This window comes from Acipenser ruthenus, chromosome 31, assembly GCF_902713425.1.
Source record: "Acipenser ruthenus chromosome 31, fAciRut3.2 maternal haplotype, whole genome shotgun sequence".
NCBI classification, from domain to species: domain Eukaryota; kingdom Metazoa; phylum Chordata; class Actinopteri; order Acipenseriformes; family Acipenseridae; genus Acipenser; species Acipenser ruthenus.
In genome coordinates this window covers 6,647,837-6,675,328 of record NC_081219.1, presented here as the reverse complement: position 1 = coordinate 6,675,328, position 27,492 = coordinate 6,647,837, and the positions used below count along the sequence as shown (strand labels likewise).

The following is a 27,492-nucleotide window of genomic DNA, read 5'->3' as shown; positions in this document are numbered from 1 at the left end:
AAATATTCTTGTGTTCAATTGATTCTAATACTTATTATAAAACCCTATTGTAAAGTCTTTCCTTAATACTGTGACACGCTGGTGGTGGATCAGCGTGGTGTCCCTCCTGTCTCAGGGCTGTCTCTGGGATTAGCGGGGCTCCTATAGCCCTACAGAGCTCAATTCCAGAGAGTCATGGTGACATCACTGACAGACAGGCCCGGTCCTAGGGATTAGTGACAGGGTTCAGCACAGTAACTATTAAACACTCTATAGTGGTGAATACAAAAGCCCTAAAAGAACCTGAAATTCAATGATACATGTTTTGACTAGAAGTATTTTTTAGTGTCTTCAAAATAAACTTTGAAAAAGTCTTCTAGTGACGTTTGTCACTGAATTCAGTTTTCTTTTAGTATTTCTACAATTGCTTGTTTCTCTGGCTCCATTTACAGCTAGGTGTTTGTGTCTTTGTTGGCCATGAATATTAAATATTGCAATTAATATTGCAATGCATGTTGATGTTTTTCTTTTTTAACAATTATTTTTATTAATATTCCAATTTTCTCCCAATTTGGAATGTCCAATTATTATTCAACCTGGCTCACCGCTGCAATCCCTGAACTAACTCGGGAGAGACGAAGACGAGCACTCGCGTCTTCTGAAACGAGTGCCGGCAGCCGTCCGCTTTTTTTCGCTCTGCAAGCCCAGTACAGTACAATGCATTTGCCTTGAAATGTGTTCAATTTAAAAAAAGAAAATTACAGATTACTTTTTCAATGAGTAGCTTTTTTATTGTGTTTATTTTTTTTGGTGGCCCCTACAATAATATGAATTTTCAAGTTTATAACTGATTTTATATTCTAATTAAGTGATTTAGTATTTCTTGGCTTATGACATTATGTTCTTGGATAGTACATAATGCCATACCCAAGTCTCTAATTACCAACTATCTCTGTAACAGTTCAACCATTCGCATGGAATAATCCCATGACTATTGAAACATTGTGGGGTGGTGGAATAGACACAGGTTATCAGACAGCCCTCTATAAACCTCCACTTTGAAACACTGTGTATACAACTACAGTAAACCATGTCACTATGGTTCTTCACCTGCTTTTACCAGCCAGTTGACCTAGAATACAATGTGTTAAAATGCAAATAGAACAGGGCAGAGGCTGGGCGAGAACCAGAGACCTCACACACCACAAATGAGAGTTATAGAACTTTTAACCTCATCACTCCAAGAGAGCATCTTCACCTCTGTGCAAGAGAGTGTCTTCACCACTATGCAAGAGAGCATCTTCACCACTGTGCAAGAGTGCATCTTCACCACTGTGCAAGAGAAGAGAGCGTCTTCACCACTGTACAAGAGAGCGTCTTCACCACTGTGCATGAGAGCATCTTCACCACTGTGCAAGACAGCGTCTTCACCACTGTGCAAGAGAAGAGTCTTCACCACTGTGCAAGAGAGCATCTTCACCACTGTGCAAGAGAAGAGTCTTCACCACTGTGCATGAGAGCATCTTCACCACTGTGCAAGAGAACGTCTTCACCACTGTGCAAGAGAAGAGTCTTCACCACTGTGCATGAGAGCATGTTCACCACTGTGCAAGAGAGCATCTTCACCATTGTGCAAGAGAAGAGAGCGTCTTCACCACTGTACAAGAGAGCATCTTCACCACTGTACAAGAGAGCATCTTCACCACTGTGCAAGAGAGCATCTTCACCACTGTGCAAGAGAAGAGAGCGTCTTCATCACTGTGCAAGGCAGCGTCTTCACCACTGTGCAAGAGAACGTCTTCACCACTGTGCAAGACAGCGTCTTCACCACTGTGCAAGACAGCGTCTTCACCACTGTGCAAGAGAGCATCTTCACAACTGTGCAAGAGAGTGTCTTCACCACTGTGCAAGAGAAGTCTTCACCACTGTGCAAGAGAGCATCTTCACCATTGTGCAAGAGAAGAGAGCGTCTTCACCACTGTACAAGAGAGCATCTTCACCACTGTGCAAGAGAGCATCTTCACCACTGTGCAAGAGAAGAGAGCGTCTTCACCACTGTACAAGAGAACATCTTCACCACTGTGCAAGAGAGCATCTTCACCACTGTGCAAGAGAAGAGCGCGTCTTCACCACTGTACAAGAGAGCATCTTCACCACTGTGCATGAGAGCATCTTCACCACTGTGCAAGAGAAGAGCGCGTCTTCACCACTGTACAAGAGAGCATCTTCACCACTGTGCAAGAGAAGAGAGCGTCTTCACCACTGTACAAGAGAGCATCTTCACCACTGTGCAAGTGAGCATCTTCACCACTGTGCAAGAGAAGAGAGCGTCTTCACCACTGTACAAGAGAACATCTTCACCACTGTGCAAGAGAGCATCTTCACCACTGCGCAAGAGAAGAGCGCGTCTTCACCACTGTACAAGAGAGCATCTTCACCACTGTGCAAGAGAAGAGAGCGTCTTCACCACTGTACAAGAGAACATCTTCACCACTGTACAAGAGAGCATCTTCACCACTGTGCAAGAGAAGAGAGCGTCTTCACCACTGTACAAGAGAACATCTTCACCACTGTGCAAGAGAGCATCTTCACCACTGTGCAAGAGAACATCTTCACCACTGTGCAAGAGAGCATCTTCACCATTGTGCAAGAGAGCATCTTCACCACTGTGCAAGAGAGCATCTTCACCACTGTGCAAGAGAGCATCTCCACAACTGTGCAAGAGAGCATCTTCACCACTGTGCAAGAGAAGAGAGCGTCTTCACCACTGTACAAGAGAACATCTTCACCACTGTGCAAGAGAGCATCTTCACCACTGTGCAAGAGAACATCTTCACCACTGTGCAAGAGAGCATCTTCACCACTGTGCAAGAGAGCATCTTCACCACTGTGCAAGAGAGCATCTTCACCACTGTGCAAGAGAAGAGCGCGTCTTCACCACTGTACAAGAGAGCATCTTCACCACTGTGCAAGAGAAGAGAGCGTCTTCACCAATGTGCAAGAGAGCATCTTCACCACTGTGCAAGACAGCATCTTCACCACTGCGCAAGAGAAGAGAGCATCTTCACCACTGTGCAAGAGAGCATCTTCACCACTGTGCAAGAGAGCATCTTCACCACTGTGCAAGAGAAGAGAGCGTCTTCACCACTGTACAAGAGAACATCTTCACCACTGTGCAAGAGAGCATCTTCACCACTGTGCAAGAGAGCATCTTCACCACTGTGCAAGAGAAGAGAGCGTCTTCATCACTGTGCAAGAGAGCTGGGCTTGTTTCTGGTGATGCAATTTGCCAATAAAGTGATATTCATGGTCATCACTGCATGTCTCTTTATAAAAGTACGCAGTGCCTCTAACATGGATACACATTATGGTACAGCAGTAGAAGATGCAGCAAGTCTTTAAACCTCTGCAGAGGTTTCATCTGTGTTGGGTCTTAGGCCCCAGTGCTCCCCCTTGTGGGTGACTTTGTTTTACACCTAAATCCCCCTACCTCACCCTCTTTAGTCAATGCTATAAAATGATATTAAAATGCAATACAAAGTTAAGAAATGAGAAATAAGTGGTTCTACTTTAAAAGTATACTATATAAATGCTATTTTAGTATTTATTAAGCTATGACTCTGCATCCAAGACAGTACGTAGTACAATTTTAAAATCAATTGGAGAATTGGTTTGAGTCGGTGTGGTATATGTTAGTATTCTAGCTGTACCTTTATCTAACATAAATCATCGTCCAAAGATGAAAGACTTACATATTATTACTTTTAAAAAAAGCAATGAATTAATGACCCATATAAAAATATCATTGTAATTTCGATTATAGGAATAGAGCAGTAACAGGGAGTTAGGAGTTTATCTTCTGTAGCACTTGAGGGTACGTGAAGCGTGATGAGGAGAAACAGTCCCTGCTGATTTTGCCTCTCAGAGCCAATGCGACATTCCCTGTGGAATCCCCAGTGACGACCGGTGACTTCACACAGCCAGAATGCAATCTGTAGCGTGTTCTTCAATGTTTTAACCTTTTAGACCGGTGTTAAAAGCTGTATATGTTTCCTTAAACAATTGATCTAAGAGATTGATCTAAGGAAAGTCTTTCTTGGATATCAGCTTTTTAATATAAGTTTAAATACCCCCCCAAGTTACAACAGAACCAGCGAATGACGTTAATAACCTCCAGCTGCTGCAGGAACATGCCTGTTTACTTCACAGAGTGACAGCATGGCAAAAGGCTTCAAAATAACTTATACTGTTGCCTACAGCTGAAACTACTTATAGATAACATAAGCACACTACACAGATCTAGTTTCTAATGAATGCACAGAAGATTAATTCAGACAGAACCTTCAAAGTTTAAGAAACTGAAGTGTAAAAATTAACTGTAATTGTCTACAAGAAGTCTTGGTCAACGTTACTTTAAAATGTTAAACATTTGCCAAAGTAAAACGGGTAACACGTTACCATAACACAGCATGGCACAGTCATGCAGATAGCCCTCATAGCCTCCAAATCAAAATTCCTCCATTCTGATTACAGTTTTTTTGTTTCTTTATTTAATACAATTATGATGGCCATTATTCTTACATCAGGTAAGTCCATAGGTGCCAAACGTTCCTCATCAGCCAGAATTCTTTAAAATAGGGTGGGAATGTCCCTCGTTTTTTGTTTAGCATTATAATGGAGTGAATAGGGTATTTTTATAACCAAAAACCCAGTAAAATGTTCTCTTTGATGGCAGCAGGGATTCTACATGAATATTTTGTTTTTGATTGAAACTCCATGATTTCATACAAATACAATCCTCACTTTGCACTACCATGGAGATACTATACCATTGTCAAGACATAACAATTACTGTTTTATTAAACTCTATATTTAAGTCTTTGTATAATTATCTAAATTCCCAGAATTCTTTAGGAAATGTACCCCTACCGTGGAAGACTTCTAGTTTTTGTGACGTTGAAGACAATGCCAGATTATAATTTAAATGACTACTAACCAGCCCTTGGATATTTCAGTAGCCTAATAAAGTGAAGAGTAGCGGAAGACTATTTAAATATGATTTAAAGTATAAAGATTTCCTCTTGATATCCTTGTCCTTGGTGAGTGCAATTACCATGCATTGCAAAGTGCCATTTACACATTGACTTCCACTGTTTTGTGTTGTTTTTCTGTTTTCACGTTTTGAAGTAACATCTTTCTTTTCTCCGGCCCTCCCTCCTGGCGATCCTAGAACCGGCCTCTTCACTCCAGACATGGCCTTTGAGACCATTGTGAAAAAACAGATTAAGAAGATAAAAGAGCCTTGCCAGAAATGTGTGGACATGGTCATTTCTGAGCTAGTCGATACCGTTAGGCAGTGTACCAAGAAGGTAACCCCTCGCGTACACACCCTGTCTCCATCTGGAGTGCATGGGAGAGCGGCATGGTCTGTGTGTGCTGCCACAGGGACCATGTGAAAACTCACTGCTTCACCTGAAGAGAAGGGGACTGGACACTGCACTGATGTGGACTATAAAATAAGCAGTTGTTCAAAGATGCAGTGTGTGTGTTCTGTGGTTTTTAAAGCCAAACACATGAAAAGATATTCCTCCCTGAGCTTTTAGTGTTACCCCTGCTACTAGTGTAGAAGGGAGGTCTAGGTCAACTCCAAATTGAAGAGGAAGGCAGCCACATTACCAGCCACTGTCCAGTCTCCATCTCCAGGAAGGACCACTGCTGCACCCCCAACGGGCAGCCCAGTGGGCTAGAACCGGTCTGTGTTACAAACAGGATCAATAGCCCATTGGCTGTCTTTGTTTTTGAGTGTACAGCACATATCTGTGGGCTCCCTGCTGTTGACATCCAAAATAGGGGGAGCACAGGGTCACGATTTAAAGAAGGGGTAACCTGTGCCTCCCATTGAATGGCTTTTGGAGAAACCAATGTCTCACTTGCCTTTTTTTCTTTGTGCTGTCTTTCCCTCTCCGTCTCTTCCCCTCTCTCTTTCTGTCTTTCCTCCCTATATTGACACTGTGCTTCCCCCTTTCCTCTCTCTCTCTCCCTCTCTTCTGTGCCGCTCTCTCTTTCTGCCTGACTCCCCCTGCAGGACGGGACTCTTTACCCCAGACTTGGCCTTTGAAGCCATAGTGAAAAAGCAGATCCAAAAGCTGAAGGAACCCAGCTTGAAGTGTATAGATATGGTAGTGAGCGAGCTCACCTCGACCATCCGAAAGTGTAGTGAAAAGGTAACGACAAGGATGGGAGCCCTGTGCGTCCCTCTTAGGGTAGGGATAGACCAATTGCAGGGCATTCAGAGGGGGCACTCATTACCCCCACCCCAGAGGCACAGACAACAGACCTGCAGCCAGGATGTCCCTTTAAAAGTTTCCCATATGAAAAGAATAGTGTGTCATAGGATAGTGAAAGCATAGGTAAGCACTGTAAAGCACAGAGAGGTATGGTAAAGATATTAAAAAACATGGCAAACCAGGGTAAGCTATGCTCAGTGCATAGTATAACCAGAGAAAGCATTGGAAACTACAACATTACCATTGTAAACTTTTATAAGGGGTCCCACACATCACAGCTAGGGATTAGCATAAAATCAGAGTACCAGTTTAACATCCGTTATAAATATGCTTGGATTACCACTTTGTAACTGTTTAATAGTAGCTGCCTTGCTCTTGTGATTGGCTCTTAATTTTACATTTTTTAAAGTATTGCCTTTATAAAAAAAATTATAAGCAATGTTTAGTATCTAAGCAAGTAAAATACATTTACAAGAAAATCATAATAATAAGTATATTCTTAATGTGTCTGTCTTTAGATCTATCTATTGATCTGTCGTCTGTCTGTCTGTCTATCTATCTATCTATCCTCGTATCTGTCTGTCTAACTCTCTAGTCTTTTACCATTTCTATCTCCCTTCATCTGTTGTGTTATCAGTGGTCTATTCAATACTCATTTGTCAGATGAGAGACATATTGCATGAAATTATTTCATTTGTTTTCTTCCTGCTAAGACACACCAATAACACACCTGATTATTACTGATAATGGGCTACATTCTCAAAGCTATTTATTTCAATATGTCATAGCTACATTTTTCAGGAAAAATACTCCCAGTAATGTTAACAAACTAGAAAAAACAACTAAGACACTTAAATTAAGAAAATGTATGAACTTGAGGTCGTCATTTGGCTAATCATTTGGCTCGTCCAGTTCCTAGCGGCTGATTGATCTCAAAATGTTGTCAAATTGAATCAACAACAGGACAAGGAACCCATACCATCCCCACGCCACCCTAATTCAGGGGCTTGTAAGTAGGTTGTTTCTTGTTAGTTATTTGTTGTGCTAATGGCAATTGGGAATTACCAGCTTTGAGAATCTAGCCCAGTCTTTCTGATTAGTAATATTTTGAGCCAATCATGAGTGACCAGGGCAGGATTCACAGTTTTCAACAATGAAACAATGTCCTTTTACACATTGCTTCTCATCTACATCACCAAAGCAAAAACTTAGAATTGTGAATTATGCTAACTTTACTTTATTGAGCCAACCACCCATTGTTGTGGTGCACATTAACCCCTAATGGAACAAAATAGTCCGGGCATGACTGTAGACAGCTATAGGTGCCTGATGCAAGGGGTCCTCACAACCTAGCACCAGTGACAGCCCTGAAGGTGACCCTTCACAGTGGAGTCGGTAGTGGCAGACGAGTCCACAGTTTTGAATGGCTCAGCTGTCAACCATGTTTGGAAGGATCCTTCAATGTGCTTTTGAAATAAACATGGCAGCCTTTTTTAAACCTTTAAAACTGTTCTCCATAGATAAAAAAAGATGAACAATTATACCACAATTTTCCCTTAAAATACCTGAAACTGGTTTAGCTTTAATGGATGCTGATTGGCATTTATTTAGGACGACCTAATAAATATGAATTCTGTGACACCAGCAGTTAAAATGGGTCTTCATATGAGGAGAATTCACTTGTGGTTTAGACTTAGGTCATCTCGGCCAGTGTGAAGTTCAGAAAGCATCTACCCATGTTGGTACAGTATATACTGCCCTTCTGAAGATGGTGCATTTACTTGGCAATCTCACATTAAAGAATCATGAAATACAGAGAACAGTGATTTGGTGAAGGGCCCTTATACTGGAACATACAGGACTTGTACAACTTACTGTCTAATAGTGAATTCACCAAATTATGAATTACTTGATTTACAACATAGGATACAAATCGCGTGCCACTGTTGCATAGAGAGGGTGCAGGTTCCCATATTCCTAAGCTACAGCGCAGTGAAGATGATTTCATGTTCTGTAGCTCAGACCCCAACTGAGAAGCAAGCCCAGGGGATTACAGTTCAAACACAGCTGCTATTGGTCTATCCCTACCACAAACTTATCTTTACTTGTCATTTTACTTTACTGTTTCTTTTAAAACCAACAAATATACTCAAACCCTTAAGCATTTTATTTTGCAGTTACTAAATATGCAGTTTTCTTTTGCTAAACATTTTTTTGTTCTTTTTTTTACCCATTTATGTCCATATCTATTTAGTAACGTTCTGGGAGGGGGGATTCGTTTATCTCACGACTAACAGAGGCATTTTATACACTATTGCTTCTTCACTGGGTAAAAGGGGTCATGTGATATCCTGTGGATTTTGATGAGATTAGTACTGAGTACGGCATTTGGCTGCTGCTCATTATTTAGGTACAAGGTGACAGCACAAGAGAAGGGAGTCTTTAGACTAGTTGCTTACCTTAATTAAGGACATGTAGACTCTTCCTGGTACACGTTTACTTCTTGTGACAACCTCATCTACTTTAAACCTTGGTTAGCACTCCTTTAAGGTGCAGTGTGACAGTGCTGGAGAGCTGAGAATGGAGTGTTTAGACTTGTGCTCATTATTAAGGTGCAGGGTAATGACAGCGCTGGAGAGCTGAGAATGGAGTGTTTAGACTTGTGCTCATTATTAAGGTGCAGGGTAATGACAGCGCTGGAGAGCTGAGAATGGAGTGTTTAGACTTGTGCTCATTTTAAGTTGCAGTGCGGGGGGGAGGGGGGGGGAGTAGTTAGTACTTATTTTTAAAGTGCAAAGTGACAGTGCTGGAAAGCTGTTTTAGTGTTAATTGCAGTATTACAGTATCGTATCCATGTATATCTCATTGCTGTTTAGATACTTACAGTAGCTACTCCAGCCCCCTTACTCTTCCCAGAAGAAGTAGAAAAGATCCTGACTCCTTGGGTGGCTGCAGTTTGGGTGTGGGCACCTATTTATTTATTTATTATGAATCTGAAATCCACAGGAGATCACATGTCCAGAAGTTCTGTCCCGTCCCATCCTGTCTCCTGTCTCCGTGTTGGTCTCTCCTCTCCTGTGCCTGCCTGCCTGCCTGCCTGCCTGTCTGTCTATACGATTTATTCAGATTTTAACCCAATAACCTGGTACCTTTTTGATTTGTGCATGAAAAGCATTGGTGTGCAAGGCTGTGGCTACATTACACTGGCTGCTGGATGTTTAATGAATGATCTGCACTGAAGCTGCAATGCCTTCGTTCAGCACTTTAGCTTTGGTTTGGCTTTGATTAGACTGAAGGAGAGAGAACTAAAACTGTATTTGTTTTACTATTGGCAACATTATCATTGGACTTATCACAGATTTGTTAAGCACAGTACAATAGGTGTACTCTAAACCACTGCTTCTTGATATATCACTTCCTGTGCTAAAGGTCAACTCCATGGTCTGGCCACACTCTTGTAGCCATGGGAGTGAAGCTGACACAGGAAGTTATTCGGTATCAGGAAGCTGTAGTTTGGTAATTTGTTATTAGTATAACAGCAATAAACAAAGAACAAAAAATATTTAACACAGAAATCAGGGTAATAGTGATAATTGCTAATGCTTATGAGAATCAAGAAATTATGGAAGTGTCACTTTGCAGGTATCATGACTGCAGGAGTGTTACAATAGCTGTAAGACCCCACAATGCATGTTATTGATATGAGAGAGGTGTTATTTATATAATAGCTGTAAGACCCCACAATGCATGTTATTGATGAGAGAGAGGTGTTATTTATATAATAGCTGTAAGACCCCACAATGCATGTTATTGATGAGAGAGAGGTGTTATTTATATAATAGTTGTAAGACCCCACAATGCATGTTATTGATGAGAGAGAGGTGTTATTTATATAATAGCTGTAAGACCCCACAATGCATGTTATTGATGAGAGAGAGGTGTTATTTATATAATAGTTGTAAGACCCCACAATGCATGTTATTGATGAGAGAGAGGTGTTATTTATATAATAGCTGTAAGACCCCACAATGCATGTTATTGATATGAGAGAGGTGTTATTTATATAATAGTTGTAAGACCCCACAATGCATGTTATTGATGAGAGAGAGGTGTTATTTATATAATAGCTGTAAGACCCCACAATGCATGTTATTGATATGAGAGAGGTGTTATTTATATAATAGTTGTAAGACCCCACAATGCATGTTATTGATGAGAGAGAGGTGTTATTTATATAATAGCTGTAAGACCCCACAATGCATGTTATTGATATGAGAGAGGTGTTATTTATATAATAGCTGTAAGACCCCACAATGCATGTTATTGATGAGAGAGAGGTGTTATTTATATAATAGCTGTAAGACCCCACAATGCATGTTATTGATGAGAGAGAGGTGTTATTTAAAAGCATTATAAAAGTGCTGTATATATAGTGGCTGCTGGACTAAGGGCCCAATTTATTACCTTTGACGTGGAAGAAAATGTTTTTGGGAAAGAGAGAGAGCAAGTGTAGAAAATGTACAAATGCTGTCGAATTTCCCCAAAACATAATTTCCCATCTAAAGATAATTGAATTAGAAATTGGTTGTTGTATTTCTTCTATGAAAATGCTGCAGTAAACCTCAAAGTGTGGTTAAATTGCATGCTTTAGCAGAGTACAATCCAGGTCAGAAATGTTAGAGCACACAATTCAAGAGTGAGATTTCAGAAAGGGTTTATGAGATGTCATTGTGATTGCTCATGTGTCTTTACTATGCTAAAAGGGTAAAGTGCACATGCAATACAATGTGTTTTTAGATGTACTTTTCATAGATCCTTAGGAGTTAAAGCACAATTAAAAGCACTTCCATGAGTTCATACTGGTCAGTGGAGGCATTGCAGCTTTCAGCATTTCGCATGCTATAACAATTTGATGCTGTGTTTGCCAATCTGGGTTTACTATCTCTGTCTAAATGTTCCACTAATATACTACATGTATTTAGATTGCTGAACCTGTTAGGCATACCTTAGGCATTAACATGTTAACCCCACTAATCAGACCCCTTAATACATATCTTGGTGCCTCTGGATAGATAACCATCAGATATTTGCAAAACATTTGAATGAGCAAAATCTTACCCCTGTTTTTGGTCAAATTAAGAACACATGTCTCACCCATTGGTTCGCACTAGTGGTAAAAATATAATATTTGGGATAGCACTGCATGAGATCAGTTACTGTGTAAGTGAGTTTGTCTCAAGTGCCACAATGTGATGGTAATTATCCCTGCTAAGCTCAAGCAATACAGAACGATGGTGACAGGGGCCAGTGTTCTGTCTTGCTTTGAGCACCAGTAGTCAGCCAGTGTTCTGTCTGGCTTTGAGCACCAGTAGTCTGCCAGTGTTCTGTCTGGCTTTGAGCACCAGTAGTCTGCCAGTGTTCTGTCTGGCTTTGAGCACCAGTAGTCTGCCAGTGTTCTGTCTGGCTTTGAGCACCAGTAGTCAGCCAGTGTTCTGTCTGGCGTTGAGCACCAGTAGTCAGCCAGTGATTGTGCTCCTGGCTCTCCTGGTTTTCCACGGGTCTGTCCTTCTCTTTCTTTCAGCTGGGGCAGTACCCCCACCTTCGAGAAGAGATGGAGCGCATTGTCACCACGCACATCCGAGACCGCGAGAGCAGAACCAAAAACCAGGTGAGTCACCCAGCCCCACCAGGAGGTCTGGATAACTGTGTGGCTGAGGGACTGGGAGGGAGGAGGCAGTGTGATCTAGTGGTTAGAGCTGAGGGACTGGGAGGGAGGCAGTGTGGTCTAATGGTTAGAGCTGAGGGACTGGGAGGGAGGCAGTGTGGTCTAGTGGTTAGAGCTGAGGGACTGGAAGGGAGGCAGTGTGGTCTAGTGGTTAGAGCTGAGAGACTGGGAGGGAGGCAGTGTGGGCTAGTGGTTAGAGCTGAGGGACTGGGAGGGAGGCACTGTGGGCTAGTGCTTAGAACTGAGGGACTGGGAGGGAGGCAGTGTGGTCTAGTGGTTAGAGCTGAGATTCTGGGAGGGAGGCACTGTGGGCTAGTGGTTAGAACTGAGGGACTGGGAGGGAGGCAGTGTGGTCTAATGGTTAGAGCTGAGAGACTGGGAGGGAGGCAGTGTGGTCTAGTGGATAGAGTTGAGAGACTGGGAGGGAGGCAGTGTGGGCTAGTGGTTAGAGCTGAGAGACTGGGAGGGAGGCAGTGTGGTCTAGTGGTTAGAGCTGAGAGACTGGGAGGGAGACAGTGTGGTCTAGTGGTTAGAGCTGAGAGACTGGGAGGGAGACAGTGTGGTCTAGTGGTTAGAGCTGAGAGACTGGGAGGGAGGCAGTGTGGTCTAGTGGTTTATAGATCCCATTGCAAACTCAAAATTTGAGACCTTAAAAACTCAGGAAGAAAATTCATGTAGATATCTCCAAGTTAAAAAAATATATAAAAAAAAAAGTTTATTGCTGATTTTTGTTGATAATGAAAAGAAACAGAAAAGGAGGCCAAGACGAAGTTCACTATCCACGCATTACTATCGCTGACCTGGATAATCCAATACAAAAATACATGATTGGCATTTTTAAATTCTTGGTCACTAACAGGCTATCAGTGCGGTTTATGTCAGCACTGTTTACAGAGCGATTGAGACCAGCACAGAGGCTAACATAACGCAATTGATTACTCTTGACCAGCTGAATTACGCACTGAATCATAGAATTATTGTAACAGACTGTTTACACTTTCAATCCAAACTGTTTTTAAGACACAACACCAGCTGCCCAAGCATTTTTCTTTTTTTTTGTTTCATGAAGTTGTTGACTTGTCTCTTGTTTTTTCAGCAGAGGTTTTGTCTCTTGTAATTCTAGCTACTTGTCTACTCTCATGCCTCTGAAAAGATCAAATGTGACGAAAGGAATGCCACTTATTTTTAAAAACTTTAAAAGACCTCTCACAACAATGAATGTGTGCAAGCACTGCGAGCTTAATATGTTCTGTATTGATAATGTATTAATTGAACTGTGCTTCTGCAGAAATAAGTTCTGCCGTGCATTGTACTATTTAACTGCGCGGTAAAAAATCCTCAACAGCCAATCAGCGTGCAGCATCCAAACATTCAGCTTTATAAATAAAGATTATAGTTGGAGATTCGTAACTCCGACTGTACTGGTACCTCATGGATGTAACTTCACAGATTATTAATTCACATAAATCAATTTGTGCTGTAATTATCCATTTAAAAATAAAACAATACATTTTTTTTCCTCTCGGTAAATTTGTGTTAATGAAAAGGAAACTAGAACTGTTCTTTAAAACTCCAATTTTAAAATAACGTTGCTCACAGAAAAAGACCCACACTTTGCATAAAACAAAGAAATGTAAGTCTATGGTTATTCTTAATATTATAGTGATTTTTTTATGTGCTCATTTTACAGTAAGCTATACTGTTATTGTGTGGTCCGCCGAGATAAAAAACAAAAATCAAGCAGTCTGCGAACAAGAAAGATTGAACACCACTGGTTTTGTGGTTCGAGCGGAGAGTCTTGAAGGGATGTGGTATAAGCCAGTGGTAAAATCTGAAGGACTGGGAGAGAGGCAGTGTCTTCTATTTGTTAGAGATCAGGGACTGGGTATTGTTGCGTTGTGTTTAGAGCTACACTTCAAGTGAAAGTGGTTTAATATTAAGGGCAATAAAGCAGCGCCCTCTGTCCTGTGTTTTCTGCCTTGGGTTATAATAACGCTGTCTGTCTGTTGTTGCTAGGTGATGTTGCTGATAGATATTGAACTGGCTTACATGAACACAAACCATGAGGATTTCATTGGATTTGCCAAGTAAGAGCATTTATTTAAGTATGTACTAATTCATTATTTCTCAATATTACATTCTAATAAATACACTGATCTAACTGATCTTTAAAAAATGAGTGTCAACCCTCCTAATACAATCTAGCAAAACTAAATCTAAACAAAGTGTTTCAGTTCTTAATGGCAATAATACACCAGTTTACAAGCCGTACCTAGCTACAACTTCACTGATCCCTTATTATTCAACGATAACTTTTCATTTCCAATACATGTATATTTTTATTTATACTTAAATAAGAATTTGAGTTTTCAGTGTTTTTGTCTGTTTTATTCATGCTCAGTGCCCAACAGAGGAGCAGCCAGATGAGCAAGAAGAAGGCAGCCGGCAATCAGGTAAGTAGGAGTTGAGTAGATCGCCCCCTACAGGCTTGGAAACTGCAAAACCGTGAATCCCTGAGGCAGAAGTCTTTCTGAATCTGCCCTCTCTGGGTCACACTGGGCCAGACTGATCTGAGGATGTCACAGCATATAATTATCAATCTGAACACAGGGGGGTATTTTATAAGCTCAATAACTGTTGCATAATTTATTGTGCCCTGTTGTGTATTATGGCTTTCTTATTAAGTTAATGAACCTGGAGACCCAGCCTGGGTCGCCTAATGGGGTGAACTAGTACCAGACAACTGTCCACCCTAACCCTGTGGGAGCGCAAAAGCCAATGCAGGCCTTCTGTCCTAAGTGGGCCCTCAGCCAAGATTCAAGCAGGAAGCTCAGTGGCATGGCTCACTCCAAACCGCAGTGTGTTTACTTGGTGATTCACTGGGATACCGATGCTGTTATACTTACTGTTAAAAGGTGCCACCGTTTATTACAATTTCCTGCTTTATCTGATGTATTCTCTATCAAACCGCAGGGTTACTTTGAAACACCCTTGATTTGCATTCAAAGGCCAGCAAGACTGATCTTCTACTGCTTCGTTCTTTTGCTTTTTCTAATAACTCTCTTACCCCTTCTCTTTGCTTTGCTGCTGTTGCCATGGCAACCCCCTGCAGGATGAAATCATGGTGAGTAGGCGGAGCTTGTGCAGTGTGTGTGTGTGTGTGTGTGTGTGTGTGTGTGTGTGTGTGTGTGTGTGTGTGTGTGTGTGTGTGGATTGTTTCAGTGCTCTGTCACTAATCTAGTTGAGAGGCTGCTTTGAGTTAGTCATCCTGCCCTTGATAACTTTCTCCCTTTCCTCTTTCATAATGTTGAAGCATTGTTGAAAATGATTGACACTAGTCAGGAAGTGAACTTCTTTCTTCACTCAGTTATAGTAGTAAAGTGCTTTGAAGCTGTGACAGTTGCAGCCTTGTCTTGGTTCTGTTCAAAATAATACAATGGTGTATTATTACAGCTACCACTTGATTACCCAAACCCTGTATTATCCAAACACGTGTCATACAGTGTGGTATACAGTATAAAGATATTTAATGCCACTTACATAATCTAAAACTCTGGAATATCACAACAAAATCAATACCAGACATGATCATATAGTGTCTCCCTTCTTGCCAGCGTGAATTCCAGAACTTTTTAATTTTATTTTGGAAAATCAATAATCACAAACAACAATATGCAAAACAATTAAAAACAAAACATTAATATCGTACTGTTATCATATACACACGTATTGCACAATAACACAAAGCAAATTAAATATACTTGCTGAAACGGTTTTTATTTTAGCCAATGAAGTGTTCGTGTGTGGCAGCAATGCACTAGCAAAAGCCACAAGGCAGTGACATCATCTCCCTAGCAACAAGCCTCCTGTGTTGGGAATGGATTCTTTCAATGCAGCGGGTTTGTGCATTTGAGAAAGGAGAGGAAGACTCATGAAATTAATTGGAGACTGACGATGATGAGAAGCAATAACCCTCCGCTGTACGAATTAAAATGGTGTGCTGCTTTTTATACTGGACACCCAATAAAACGAGGGAGTGGTTGTACAGTATTTGTTAGCCTATTTGTTTTTCTATGGGTCTCTCGCTATATCGCGGCCCTCGATATACTGGACACTGACACCCACGATATATCGAGTGGGTGGTGTATATCAGAAAAATATGTGTTTAGCACTCTCTTTTAGTGTTCCTCGTGAAATATCACTGCAGGATGTGCGATCACCTTCCAGCCCATGGGATATGCAGCAATTTTACATTTTCACAGTTTATCTCACAGATTTTATATTACACAGTTTATCTCACAGATTTTACATTACACAGTGTATCTCACAGATTTTACAATACACAGTTTATCTCACAGATTTTACATTACACAGTGTATCTCACAGATTTTACAATACACAGTTTATCTCACAGATTTTATATTACACAGTTTATCTCACAGATTTTACAATACACAGTTTATCTCACAGATTTTATATTACACAGTTTATCTCACAGATTTTACATTACACAGTGTATCTCACAGATTTTACAATACACAGTTTATCTCACAGATTTTATATTACACAGTTTATCTCACAGATTTTATATCTCACAGTTTATCTCACAGATTTTATATTACACAGTTTATCTCACAGATTTTATATCTCACAGTTTATCTCACAGATTTTACAATACACAGTTTATCTCACAGATTTTATATTACACAGTTTATCTCACAGATTTTATATCTCACAGTTTATCTCACAGATTTTATATTACACAGTTTATCTCACAGATTTTATATCTCACAGTTTATCTCACAGATTTTATATCTCACAGTTTATCTCACAGATTTTATATTACACAGTTTATCTCACAGATTTTACATTACACAGTTTATCTCACAGATTTTATATTACACAGTTTATCTCACAGATTTTATATCTCACAGTTTATCTCACAGATTTTACATTACACAGTTTATCTCACAGATTTTATATTACACAGTTTATCTCACAGATTTTATATCTCACAGTTTATCTCACAGATTTTATATTACACAGTTTATCTCACAGATTTTATATTACACAGTTTATCTCACAGATTTTATATTACACAGTTTATCTCACAGATTTTATATTACACAGTTTATCTCACAGATTTTACATTACACAGTTTATCTCACAGATTTTATATTACACAGTTTATCTCACAGATTTTATATCTCACAGTTTATCTCACAGATTTTATATTACACAGTTTATCTCACAGATTTTACATTACACAGTTTATCTCACAGATTTTATATTACACAGTTTATCTCACAGATTTTATATTACACAGTTTATCTCACAGATTTTATATTACACAGTTTATCTCACAGATTTTATATTACACAGTTTATCTCACAGATTTTATATCTCACAGTTTATCTCACAGATTTTATATCTCACAGTTTATCTCACAGATTTTACATTACACAGTTTATCTCACAGATTTTACAATACACAGTTTATCTCACAGATTTTATATTACACAGTTTATCTCACAGATTTTATATCTCACAGTTTATCTCACAGATTTTATATTACACAGTTTATCTCACAGATTTTATATCTCACAGTTTATCTCACAGATTTTATATTACACAGTTTATCTCACAGATTTTACATTACACAGTTTATCTCACAGATTTTATATCACACAGTTTATCTCACAGATTTTATATCTCACAGTTTATCTCACAGATTTTACATTACACAGTTTATCTCACAGATTTTATATTACACAGTTTATCTCACAGATTTTATATCTCACAGTTTATCTCACAGATTTTATATTACACAGTTTATCTCACAGATTTTATATTACACAGTTTATCTCACAGATTTTATATTACACAGTTTATCTCACAGATTTTATATTACACAGTTTATCTCACAGATTTTACATTACACAGTTTATCTCACAGATTTTATATTACACAGTTTATCTCACAGATTTTATATCTCACAGTTTATCTCACAGATTTTATATTACACAGTTTATCTCACAGATTTTACATTACACAGTTTATCTCACAGATTTTATATTACACAGTTTATCTCACAGATTTTATATTACACAGTTTATCTCACAGATTTTATATTACACAGTTTATCTCACAGATTTTATATTACACAGTTTATCTCACAGATTTTATATCTCACAGTTTATCTCACAGATTTTATATCTCACAGTTTATCTCACAGATTTTACATTACACAGTTTATCTCACAGATTTTACAATACACAGTTTATCTCACAGATTTTATATTACACAGTTTATCTCACAGATTTTATATCTCACAGATTTCTTTGCATTACAATTTATCAACCATATGGTATAATATATTATCTTACATGGTGGTACTTGAACCCAGCAGCCCCGACATTCCTTACTCATAACTCCAGCCTAATGTACACAATGCCACAACACTGCATTAGTGCAAATCCCAAATCTCTACAACTTGTCTTAAAACAGCTCCCTTAGGGATTCCCAACGCCCCCTGCTATATGCAAGTCGCTGCAGCCATGCATCATATTGATTTATTAATGAATGCTTTGATTCATGTGTTATTTACATTTTTTACTCACCAGCCGAGCGGACCTATAGGTTTCAGATATGCAGAGGTAATTTAAAATAAATCTTATTTGAGCTTATTTGAAAATAAAAGTTTTCATGTATTAAAGCTTTGTGAATAAACCCATATTATTTAATTTCAGTGAAATATATTTTAAAAAGGGCTGAAGTATATTGCAATTTATCAGTGATGTATTCTGTTTCTTTTATCAGTGGAATGCTGGGTTACAGTGATAGAAATGTTATACACAATTTTCAATTCACCATTTTCTCCCTGAAAAACAGTATTGTTCAAATGTGCCATTTTAGGGTTGAATTGAAATAGGAACCATTCTGCACAGTTCTCGGTGTCACTTAGTGCAGTGTATGCTGTAGCTCCCTGTGGCAAAGTGGTTGATTGGGTACAGGTGCCGAAGTGATGCAGTGCGTGAATGAAACAGACAGAGATGATTGTAATCCTGTTTGAAAAGGGTTTTTGTTTTCCAGGTCTGGCGACCAAACAATAATGTGTACTGCACGGGGTAAATAACAATAGGTTTGTGTCCACCCCACAATAATACAAACACGGTCACCAGTCCTGGGTGTGTGCAGTAGTGCTCCTGGTGGGTGATACAAGTTTATTTTGTGACAGTGGTGAAGTGTTGTTCTGGCTTTGTGCTTCCCAAGGCAACAGCTCCGGAAACATGTCAGCTGTCTGGTGATTCACAAACAAGACAATTACTAACAGACAGAACAAACAAACACTCACGAAACTGCTACGGTCTCTGGGGTCTCTCACAGTCCTTCTAGGTTAAAATACAAAACCAACGTGAAGGAACAGATTGCGCTTCTCCGCCCCCTTTTATGCCCTTGGTAAACGAGTGCAACCTCCTCTCCAGTCTGCGGCTCCCACGTCGTTTCCCTTCCGGGTCAATGCGTTCTTGCATCTCTTGGAGTCTCGCCTTCATCCAGACTGGCCGACATCCAGACCCTGGGAAAGAACTGTCAGACCAGCCCGTCCAAAGAACTCTGTTCTCGCTGCTTAGCGCCCTCACAGGTCGGGAGGGAGATTTACAACCAAGAATCATTGTATTTCTGTCACACTCCCCCATATAACGCCCTCCTGTGGTCCAAATTAACATTACACCTTTTTACCATTTCCCATGAAGAAAGTCAACATTTAATACGTCAGTCCTAGGAAAAGCAGTGCTTGCCACTCCAAGTCGAGACAATACGTGAAGCATCTTGGATTTTGAGTTCATTTAAAGAAACTAAATACAAAACATTGACATTTGACATTTCAATTATTTATTTATTTTTTTTCTGGAGAAATAGTTGTTTTTAATAAATATATATTTATTATATAGGAACATTTCTAAGACTACTGCCTGGTTATTTTACTGGCCAGCAATGGTTTTAGATGTGATTTACTGTCACAGATTGTTACAGAGAGATTGTATCTAACCAGTTGTCAGAGGTATGTAAATTAGCTCTGTCCCCTACTTAAGATGTCAGTGGCACACACCCTCTGTTGACACCGTCACGTTATGGCTATAGTAGTCCCTCTCTAAACCAGACATGCAGGGAGACAGAAATATTGAGATGTGAGGTGTGAGATCTGGGTGTTAATACATTTTAAAATTCACAAAGCATCTAGTCTGGTGCTAAGTTTACTTTGATTTTTTTTCTCTAAAGAATTTGATTGTCGATGTTACAAAGTAAGGTATTGAGACTATGGCCTATAGTCCATAAACTCCAAAAAGTGGGACTTGCACTGTCAAGGACTTGCACTGATGGCTTTGATTGCAATCAGAAGCATCAGGAGAATGCTGATTTGGGGTGTCAGAAAACACCTCTTTCTACCATTGACAAATCCAAACCCTTTCCATACATTATTGTTATTTATTTCTTAGCAGATGCCCTTATCCAGGGTGACTTACAATTGTTACAAGATATCACATTATTTTTACGTACAATTACCCATTTATACAGTTGGGTTTTTACTGGAGCAATCTTGGTAAAGTACCTTGCTCAAGGGTACAGCAGCAGTGTCCCCACCTGGGATTGAACCCACGACCCTCCACTCAAGAGTCCAGAGCCCTAACCACTACTCCACACTGCTGCCCATACTATGCAATGCAGTGCAGTTATTAACTACACTGATTTTGCTTGTACGGTGCTTCCTCGTCATAGCTGGTCCTTTAGTTATAAGGCAGTATGGTAATGGTTTCCATTTGCCCCATACTGCTATTACACTAGCACTTGCACTGGCTCCTGACTACAGCCACAGATATGGCCAAATGTTTTGCATCACCCTATAGAATTAACAAATTCTGTTGAATAATGTTACATAAAAAATGTGGCATTTTTAAGTCTTAACTTGAACTACTATTATGGCTTCTGCCCCTCAGGCGGCGCTCGGCCAATTGTGCGCCGTCCCCTGGGAGCTCCCGTCTGCGGTCGGCAGTGGAATAGCCTGGACCCGAACCTGCGACGTCTAGGCTATAGGGCGCATCCTGCACTCCACGTGGATCGCCTTTACCGGATGCGCCACTTGGGAGCCCTCAATTCATTTTTTATTTTGCCGTTCGTTCTTTTGTGATGTGTAAACTTGTAAACTATATTACTGTCTCTCTACATTCTGTTCTGAGGAAAAAATATCCACCCTAACCTGCAAGTAGCTGCTTCCTGGTCCAGCCGTTTTCAACCAACAGATTAGAGACAGGGAGAATATTAGATGTGAAATGGAGGTCACGGATATTGAGGAGTGGGTGAGAGCTGTGTCTTGTGTCTTGATATGTCTAATGCCGTCTCTTGCCCTCTGCAGGTGATCAGGAAAGGCTGGCTTACCATCAACAACATTGGCATCATGAAGGGAGGTGCCAAGGAGTACTGGTTTGTGCTGACGGCCGAGACTCTATCCTGGTACAAGGATGATGAGGTCAGTGCATATCTAGCAGATCTAAACTACGGTTCTGTTTTCTTTATGTGGCAACATTTGTTTTTCATCTACTGTACATTTGCATTTATGCATGCTTACAGAATTCATGTGCATTAAAGAGGTTATCTACAGCTATGGCCAAAAGTTTTGCCTCACCCTATAGAATTCACTCATTTTGCTTCAAAAAGTCGAATGAAACCTGCTGTATAATGTTACTTTAATATATTGAATTACATACCGCTTTGTAGTTTTCCATATACTTAACGGAAAACTGACAAATTGAAAAATCTGACATTTAGAAATGTGACTGTACTACTATTATGTCTTCCGGTAGACTTTTGCGATATCATTTTGCAGTTTATTTGATTACATTATGTTAAATAAAAGATCTAAATTATGTTAATATAGTTTTTGTAAAATTATGTCTCAATCCTAAAGTTCTAAGGGATGCAAAACGTTTGGCCATAGCTGTACAATACATGACTCTTAGTAGGAGAGCTGTGGGATCAGACATCCCCACAGCAATTATCTTCCTGCTAGCCAAGAAGAAATGACCCATTCACCCAACAGCATCCTTCAAGATTTTGGGTTGTTTGAAAACAGACTTTAATTCGTGTAGTTTTGTAAACTTCACGTAAGTGGAAGGTTGATGTCATTCTGAGAAGCTGTGGAAATTGTGCAGCTTTCCAGTTTGAAGTTTCTCTTATGCGGCAATCAAACAATTCCTGAAATGTAAGGCTCTGTAAAATGTGAAGGACGATATAACACAGGGATGTTTTAGCTTTTGAGAGGGAACTGAAGTTGCCATTTCCATGAACCATACTTTTACTGAAATAAAACAAGGGGCTGAAACCACACGCCTGTTAGAAGCACAGATACAGCAGATGGGAAGAAAACGTGTACAGTAATTTGTAATTTATTAATTCGAGCACGTCGAGCGGATATTTACGTATTCAGAAGCATATAAATGTATGCAAGCCCTTTTTGCTGTTGTGGGTAGGGTAGGCTAGATTGCTTTTAAATTTTAGAATAATACATCGTCTCAAGATGCACAATAAATGCTCATATATCTTTTTATTTATTTCGTTTTTATTTCTTTTTTTTATTTTCCTATATTATGTGCAAAAAAAAAACACTATGAAAAAAAGAATGACATTTTTTTTCTGCACGTCACTCAAACAGTGGCTGAAGAAAATATACCCTACAGTTGAAAAACATTCCATGTTAAAATAAAATAAAGATATCCAAAAACCTTAACAATTAATATTGCAGCTAAATATGTTTGTATGGGATATTTTTCATACAAATCCTACAAACTGTAACTCGCAGTCACTCAACAAAGGAGCATTTGTAAAACAGAATTTGTAGCATCGAGTAGTGTATAAACAAACCTGTCTAACCCGGCACCACATGGGACAGAAAAGTGTGCCAGATAACACAGTATTTTACTACAGATGTACCAACATAGGACATGTGTGCATTTATGCAATTTACTTGATTATAAAGAAAAATCACGGGACTTGATGCCAGACTGTAACAGTTAAGACTTACAATTCCGTAATCCATAATCGTCAGGTTTCGGATTGTAGAGGGTATCCACCATTGTTTTCAATAGGGATTTGGTCGTGGCCCCAAAATAATGCTGATACAGAATGCTGGTATGTGCAGGGGAAGAATTAAACAGGTTTTACTGTGTGTTTGGTTACTGTCTCTTTAAAAAATAAAAATGCAATAAAAAAAAAAACATCAATGGATTTTGTCAAAAGTGTTGTGTCGTTTACACGAGTATAGTCAATAGTTGTGTTTGGTGTACCTTGTGCGCCTTTTTTGTATTTCATTTGTATGTTGTGTTATTGTTTTTTAAATGTGAATTTGTAAGCATGCTCTATAAGAGCAACTTCTAAGTTGTCTTTAAAAAAGGACCTGTGCTACCTAGTGCAGGTTCTACAACCCTTGAATGAATGTGTTTTTATACCATGTTAAAATGACACAGCCCCTACAGTTTTGGGCTGCATTTGAGCGGCATTGTGAATTTTTGTTTTAGTGCCAACATTTATCCCAAGGTGGCAAACAGCATTTAGATTTAATGTGCCCTCAAGTGCAGTACCAGATATTATTATTATTATTATTATTATTATTATTATTATTATTATTATTATTATTATTATTATTATTATTTGTTTATTTAGCAGATGCCTTTTTCAAAGGCGACATATAGAGACTAGGGTATGTGAACTATGCATCAGCTGCAGAGTCACTTACAACAACGTCTCCCCTGAAAGACGAAGCACAAGGAGGTTAAGTGACTTGCTCAGGGTCACACAGTGAGTCAGTGAGCTGGGATTTGAACCGGGGACCTCCTGGTTGCAAGACCTTTTCTTTAACCACTAAAACACATGTTTGCTACAATATCTATTTATTTCATAATGGCACATTAGAGACCTATGTAGCAAATGAAAGTGCATGGAAAGATTTATGGACTTTTGTGGTCAGCTACAACCACGTAGGGATATTAACAGCATCCGATTTAAATACCATCGCTATTTAGCCCTAAATCTATATTAATACCACCACTGTTTAACGCTATTTATCCTGCTTCTGTTTTTTCCCTCGCCTTGCTGCTTTACATGCCCCTATTCAATCTAATACAGCTGACAATACAGGGAAGAGGTCATCAATAAAGCAGCTTTACAAGCTGTAGGGCTCAAGATCGCTGCTGTTTGATACTTAAAGCAGACCACCTACCCTTCAGATAACATGAAAGAATTTAGTAAAAGACTAACATTTAAAATATTAACAACTGGCGTAGTCTTTGAAGACGTTTTAAAGACAACTAGAAGACTTTTATTTGTCTTATACCCTAGTATTGAAATCAATCTATTGTCTTAGCTCTTATTATTATTATTATTCATTTCTTAGCAGACGCCCTTATCCAGGGCGACTTACAAGATATCACATTATTTTTACATACAATTACCCATTTATACAGTTGGGTTTTTACTGGAGCAATCTGGGTAAAGTACCTTGCTCAAGGATACAGCAGCAGTGTCCCCCACTGGGGATTGAACCCACAACCCTCCGGTCAAAAGTCCAGAGCCCTAACCATTGGCAACATGAGCACTGGTCCCCTAATCTTTGTGAGGACTACTATATTGACCTGTGATAGTTTTGTACTTTCATTTGAGCGTATACAGATACAAGATAGGGTCTGGGAATTGGCATCTATGTCCGGATGGCAGGAATTAACAAGCCCGGACGCCAATGTGCGGTTTTAAGTGAAACGCAAAAGAAACACCAAGCTTCCTTTAATATTTTCTTTGACATACATTAGTTGCTTAAAGGATGCCCACTATCTTATTAGAAATGTACTGTTCAGTAGTGATCTTTACATTCTACAACGAACATATCCATGTGATGTAAACAGTCTAATTGAGTTGTTGCAGTCATGTGACCCCAGCGGTCAAAACAACCATACACAATAATGAAAACTGTACTCATCTACATGTGAGTTTAAGCTACTTATTGATTTGTACTGCGATCTGCTGGTATTGTGTTAAACTGTATTACAGTATACTGTAGTTTTGATAGACCAACGCTGACTGAGAAATATGTCTGGGTTTGGTCTGTGGAAAAGGTGGCAACCCTAATTCAAGACCACTGCTGTTCCTGATTTACCAAATTGAGGTCTTTTGGAGGCTGAAAGTGAAGCTGTGGAAAGTTATCCTCGCCAAAGGAAGTGGTTGGTACTGTACCAGGAAGAAGAAATTGTACATTTTCTTTTGCTACAGTGTGGTGCTTTAAAAAATTGTATATCCCCAATTAGAGTAAAAAAAATAAGATTTTGAACATTAAGGGACCCGTAACAATGTTGCTAACATGATTTTCAACCCTTGGTTGTGACTTCTTTAAGAGTACATATTTTATGCCAAAGCTCTCGGGTGCTAAGCCCAAGAGCCCCACTAAAGGAAGGCAAATAATGAAAAGTGGCCTGACATCTGCGCTGCAGAAGCTGCCAGTCTCAGCTCTCTCCTTCAGTTAAATATGAGGACTGGTTTTCATAACCTGATTTTGTTTTAAGAGGGGTGTCTGGTTCGAAGGTTGGTTTGTTAATGAGCTCCATGTGGGGAGTAGGGGGTGCTGTGTGTTGGTCCCTTTCATCTCCCAGTTAACAAAAGCCTCTCTGAAAAGCCTGCTTTCTAAATGACTAACACACGCGGTTCGGCAGGAACCTCGCTTTCCCCTCTAGGGCTTTTAACCTCCACGGCTATTTATTTTTAAAGCTGGCCAGGTTTGCGGTTGTGGGGCACTGGGCGACCCAAAACTAACAAGACACGACTGAGGAAAAATGGGCCATTGTTTCTCGAGTGGCTCTTTTAAAGGGAATCTTTCCCTTATTGTGTTTTTCCTTTACCTGTGTTAGGGAGTTAGACTGTCAGGCCTTGTCACCTTGAACACTTCTGGTCCTTTACATATCAACACAGACAAACACACACACTCGGACATGCACATCAACTGATACAGATGAATAGCTTTCAGTAGATCTAACCCTAACCCTAACCCTAATCCTAACACACACACTCGGACATGCACATCAACTGATACAGATGAACAACTTTCAGTAGATCTAACTCTAACCCTAACCCTAACCCTAACACACACACTCGGACATGCACATCAACTGATACAGATGAACAACTTTCATAGATCTAACCCTAACCCTAACACACACACTCGGACATGCACGTCAACTAATACAGATGAATAACTTTCATAGATCTCACACTCCATTTTCACTTAATTAGTTTTAAAAAATATATATAAAATATTTTCTAAGATACTTAGTACATTTAATAGAATATTGGCTAGGATGTCAATATTTTTATAATGCCTCTACACATTCACACACGTGATTGTATTCAATTCTGGTGGCATTATGTTGCTTCTTAGTATATTATCATTTGTTATTTCTAAATGTTCAATTATTTGCACCTTTAGTGTGTTTTGAAGAAACAATTCATTTGAAAGATTCAAACAAGAAAATTGATGTTTCAAAATCCATTTTAAAAGCTTATTGGATTGGTATGTATGTATTTAAAATATTAACCAATGGAAACTGCCTGAGGTTTATCAGAAATAGTTTTGGGTGGAACCTGGCAACAGACAGGCTGGCCGCAGTGGGTATTGGAACCACAGTCCCACAACCAACACAAGGCCCTGCCCAGACAGTAATGATAACCTTCAGTGGAGTGACTGGGTGGAGGGAGTGGCATCTGGCTTCCATTACCAGACATACCAGCCATTTGAATCAGGCCGCTGGATTCTCACAAAGACAAGTACAAGTATGTAGCCAGAGCTGAAGCGCTGCCTGCATTAAGGGGGCCTTTGAGTGCTTCTCTACAGATCACCTGAACAGGCGATTCGAATCCCTAGAAGTCTCAACAACAGGGGTCCAGACTTTCAGAGAATGGAAACTATAACACACGCATATTCACATGTCTAAAAATAAACACAAAAATAATGTATTGTTCTGGAAACTGTCTGTGAGTCAGTGTTCTGCCATTCATTAATAAAATGTAGCTCCACCCTTTTGCCTTGTGCAATCATTCCTGTGGTTTTTAGTCAGCCCAATTAATATTGCTTCTGTTATTGTGACCCACTTCTTATTGTCATTCAATTAAAATTCCCTGGGGCTAGAATGTAATGGGTAATCAAGTACAGAGAAACATCATCTGTAATTGACAAGACTGGAAGACCCAAAAAGCTGTCAAACAAGGATGAGCAATACTTGAAGATAATATCCTTAAGGAACAGAACGAAGACAAGCGCTGAATTGACAACAGAACTGCCGGAAGGTACGGCTTGGCAGGATCACGTTTCGGGAGACGCGTGTTTCAGCCTCCGTTTCCCGAGTCACCAGGGTGTTGCAGCAGTGAACCGGGATTAATAATAACACAACTGGCGATTCCAAATTGGGGA

The 27,492-nt window shown here is 39.6% G+C and overlaps 1 protein-coding gene across 11 annotated transcripts in view; it reads left to right on the top strand.

Moving 5' to 3' along the window:
- LOC117397002 (dynamin-1) overlaps nucleotides 1-27,492 on the top strand; it is a 140,035-nt gene that overhangs the window by 42,638 nt on the left and 69,905 nt on the right. For 5 of the 11 annotated variants that reach the window (XM_059005386.1, XM_059005390.1, XM_059005383.1 and 2 more), the window contains exons 10-15: nucleotides 5,210-5,348; nucleotides 11,848-11,934; nucleotides 14,008-14,078; nucleotides 14,393-14,444; nucleotides 15,104-15,115; nucleotides 21,403-21,516. In XM_059005386.1, coding sequence (XP_058861369.1) covers nucleotides 5,210-5,348; nucleotides 11,848-11,934; nucleotides 14,008-14,078; nucleotides 14,393-14,444; nucleotides 15,104-15,115; nucleotides 21,403-21,516 — 475 coding nt within the window. Of the gene's footprint in view, nucleotides 1-5,209; nucleotides 5,349-6,064; nucleotides 6,204-11,847; nucleotides 11,935-14,007; nucleotides 14,079-14,392; nucleotides 14,445-15,103; nucleotides 15,116-21,402; nucleotides 21,517-27,492 lie in introns of all 11 variants that reach the window. The other 6 variants (XM_059005388.1, XM_059005384.1, XM_059005392.1 and 3 more) reach the window with 3 other exon arrangements.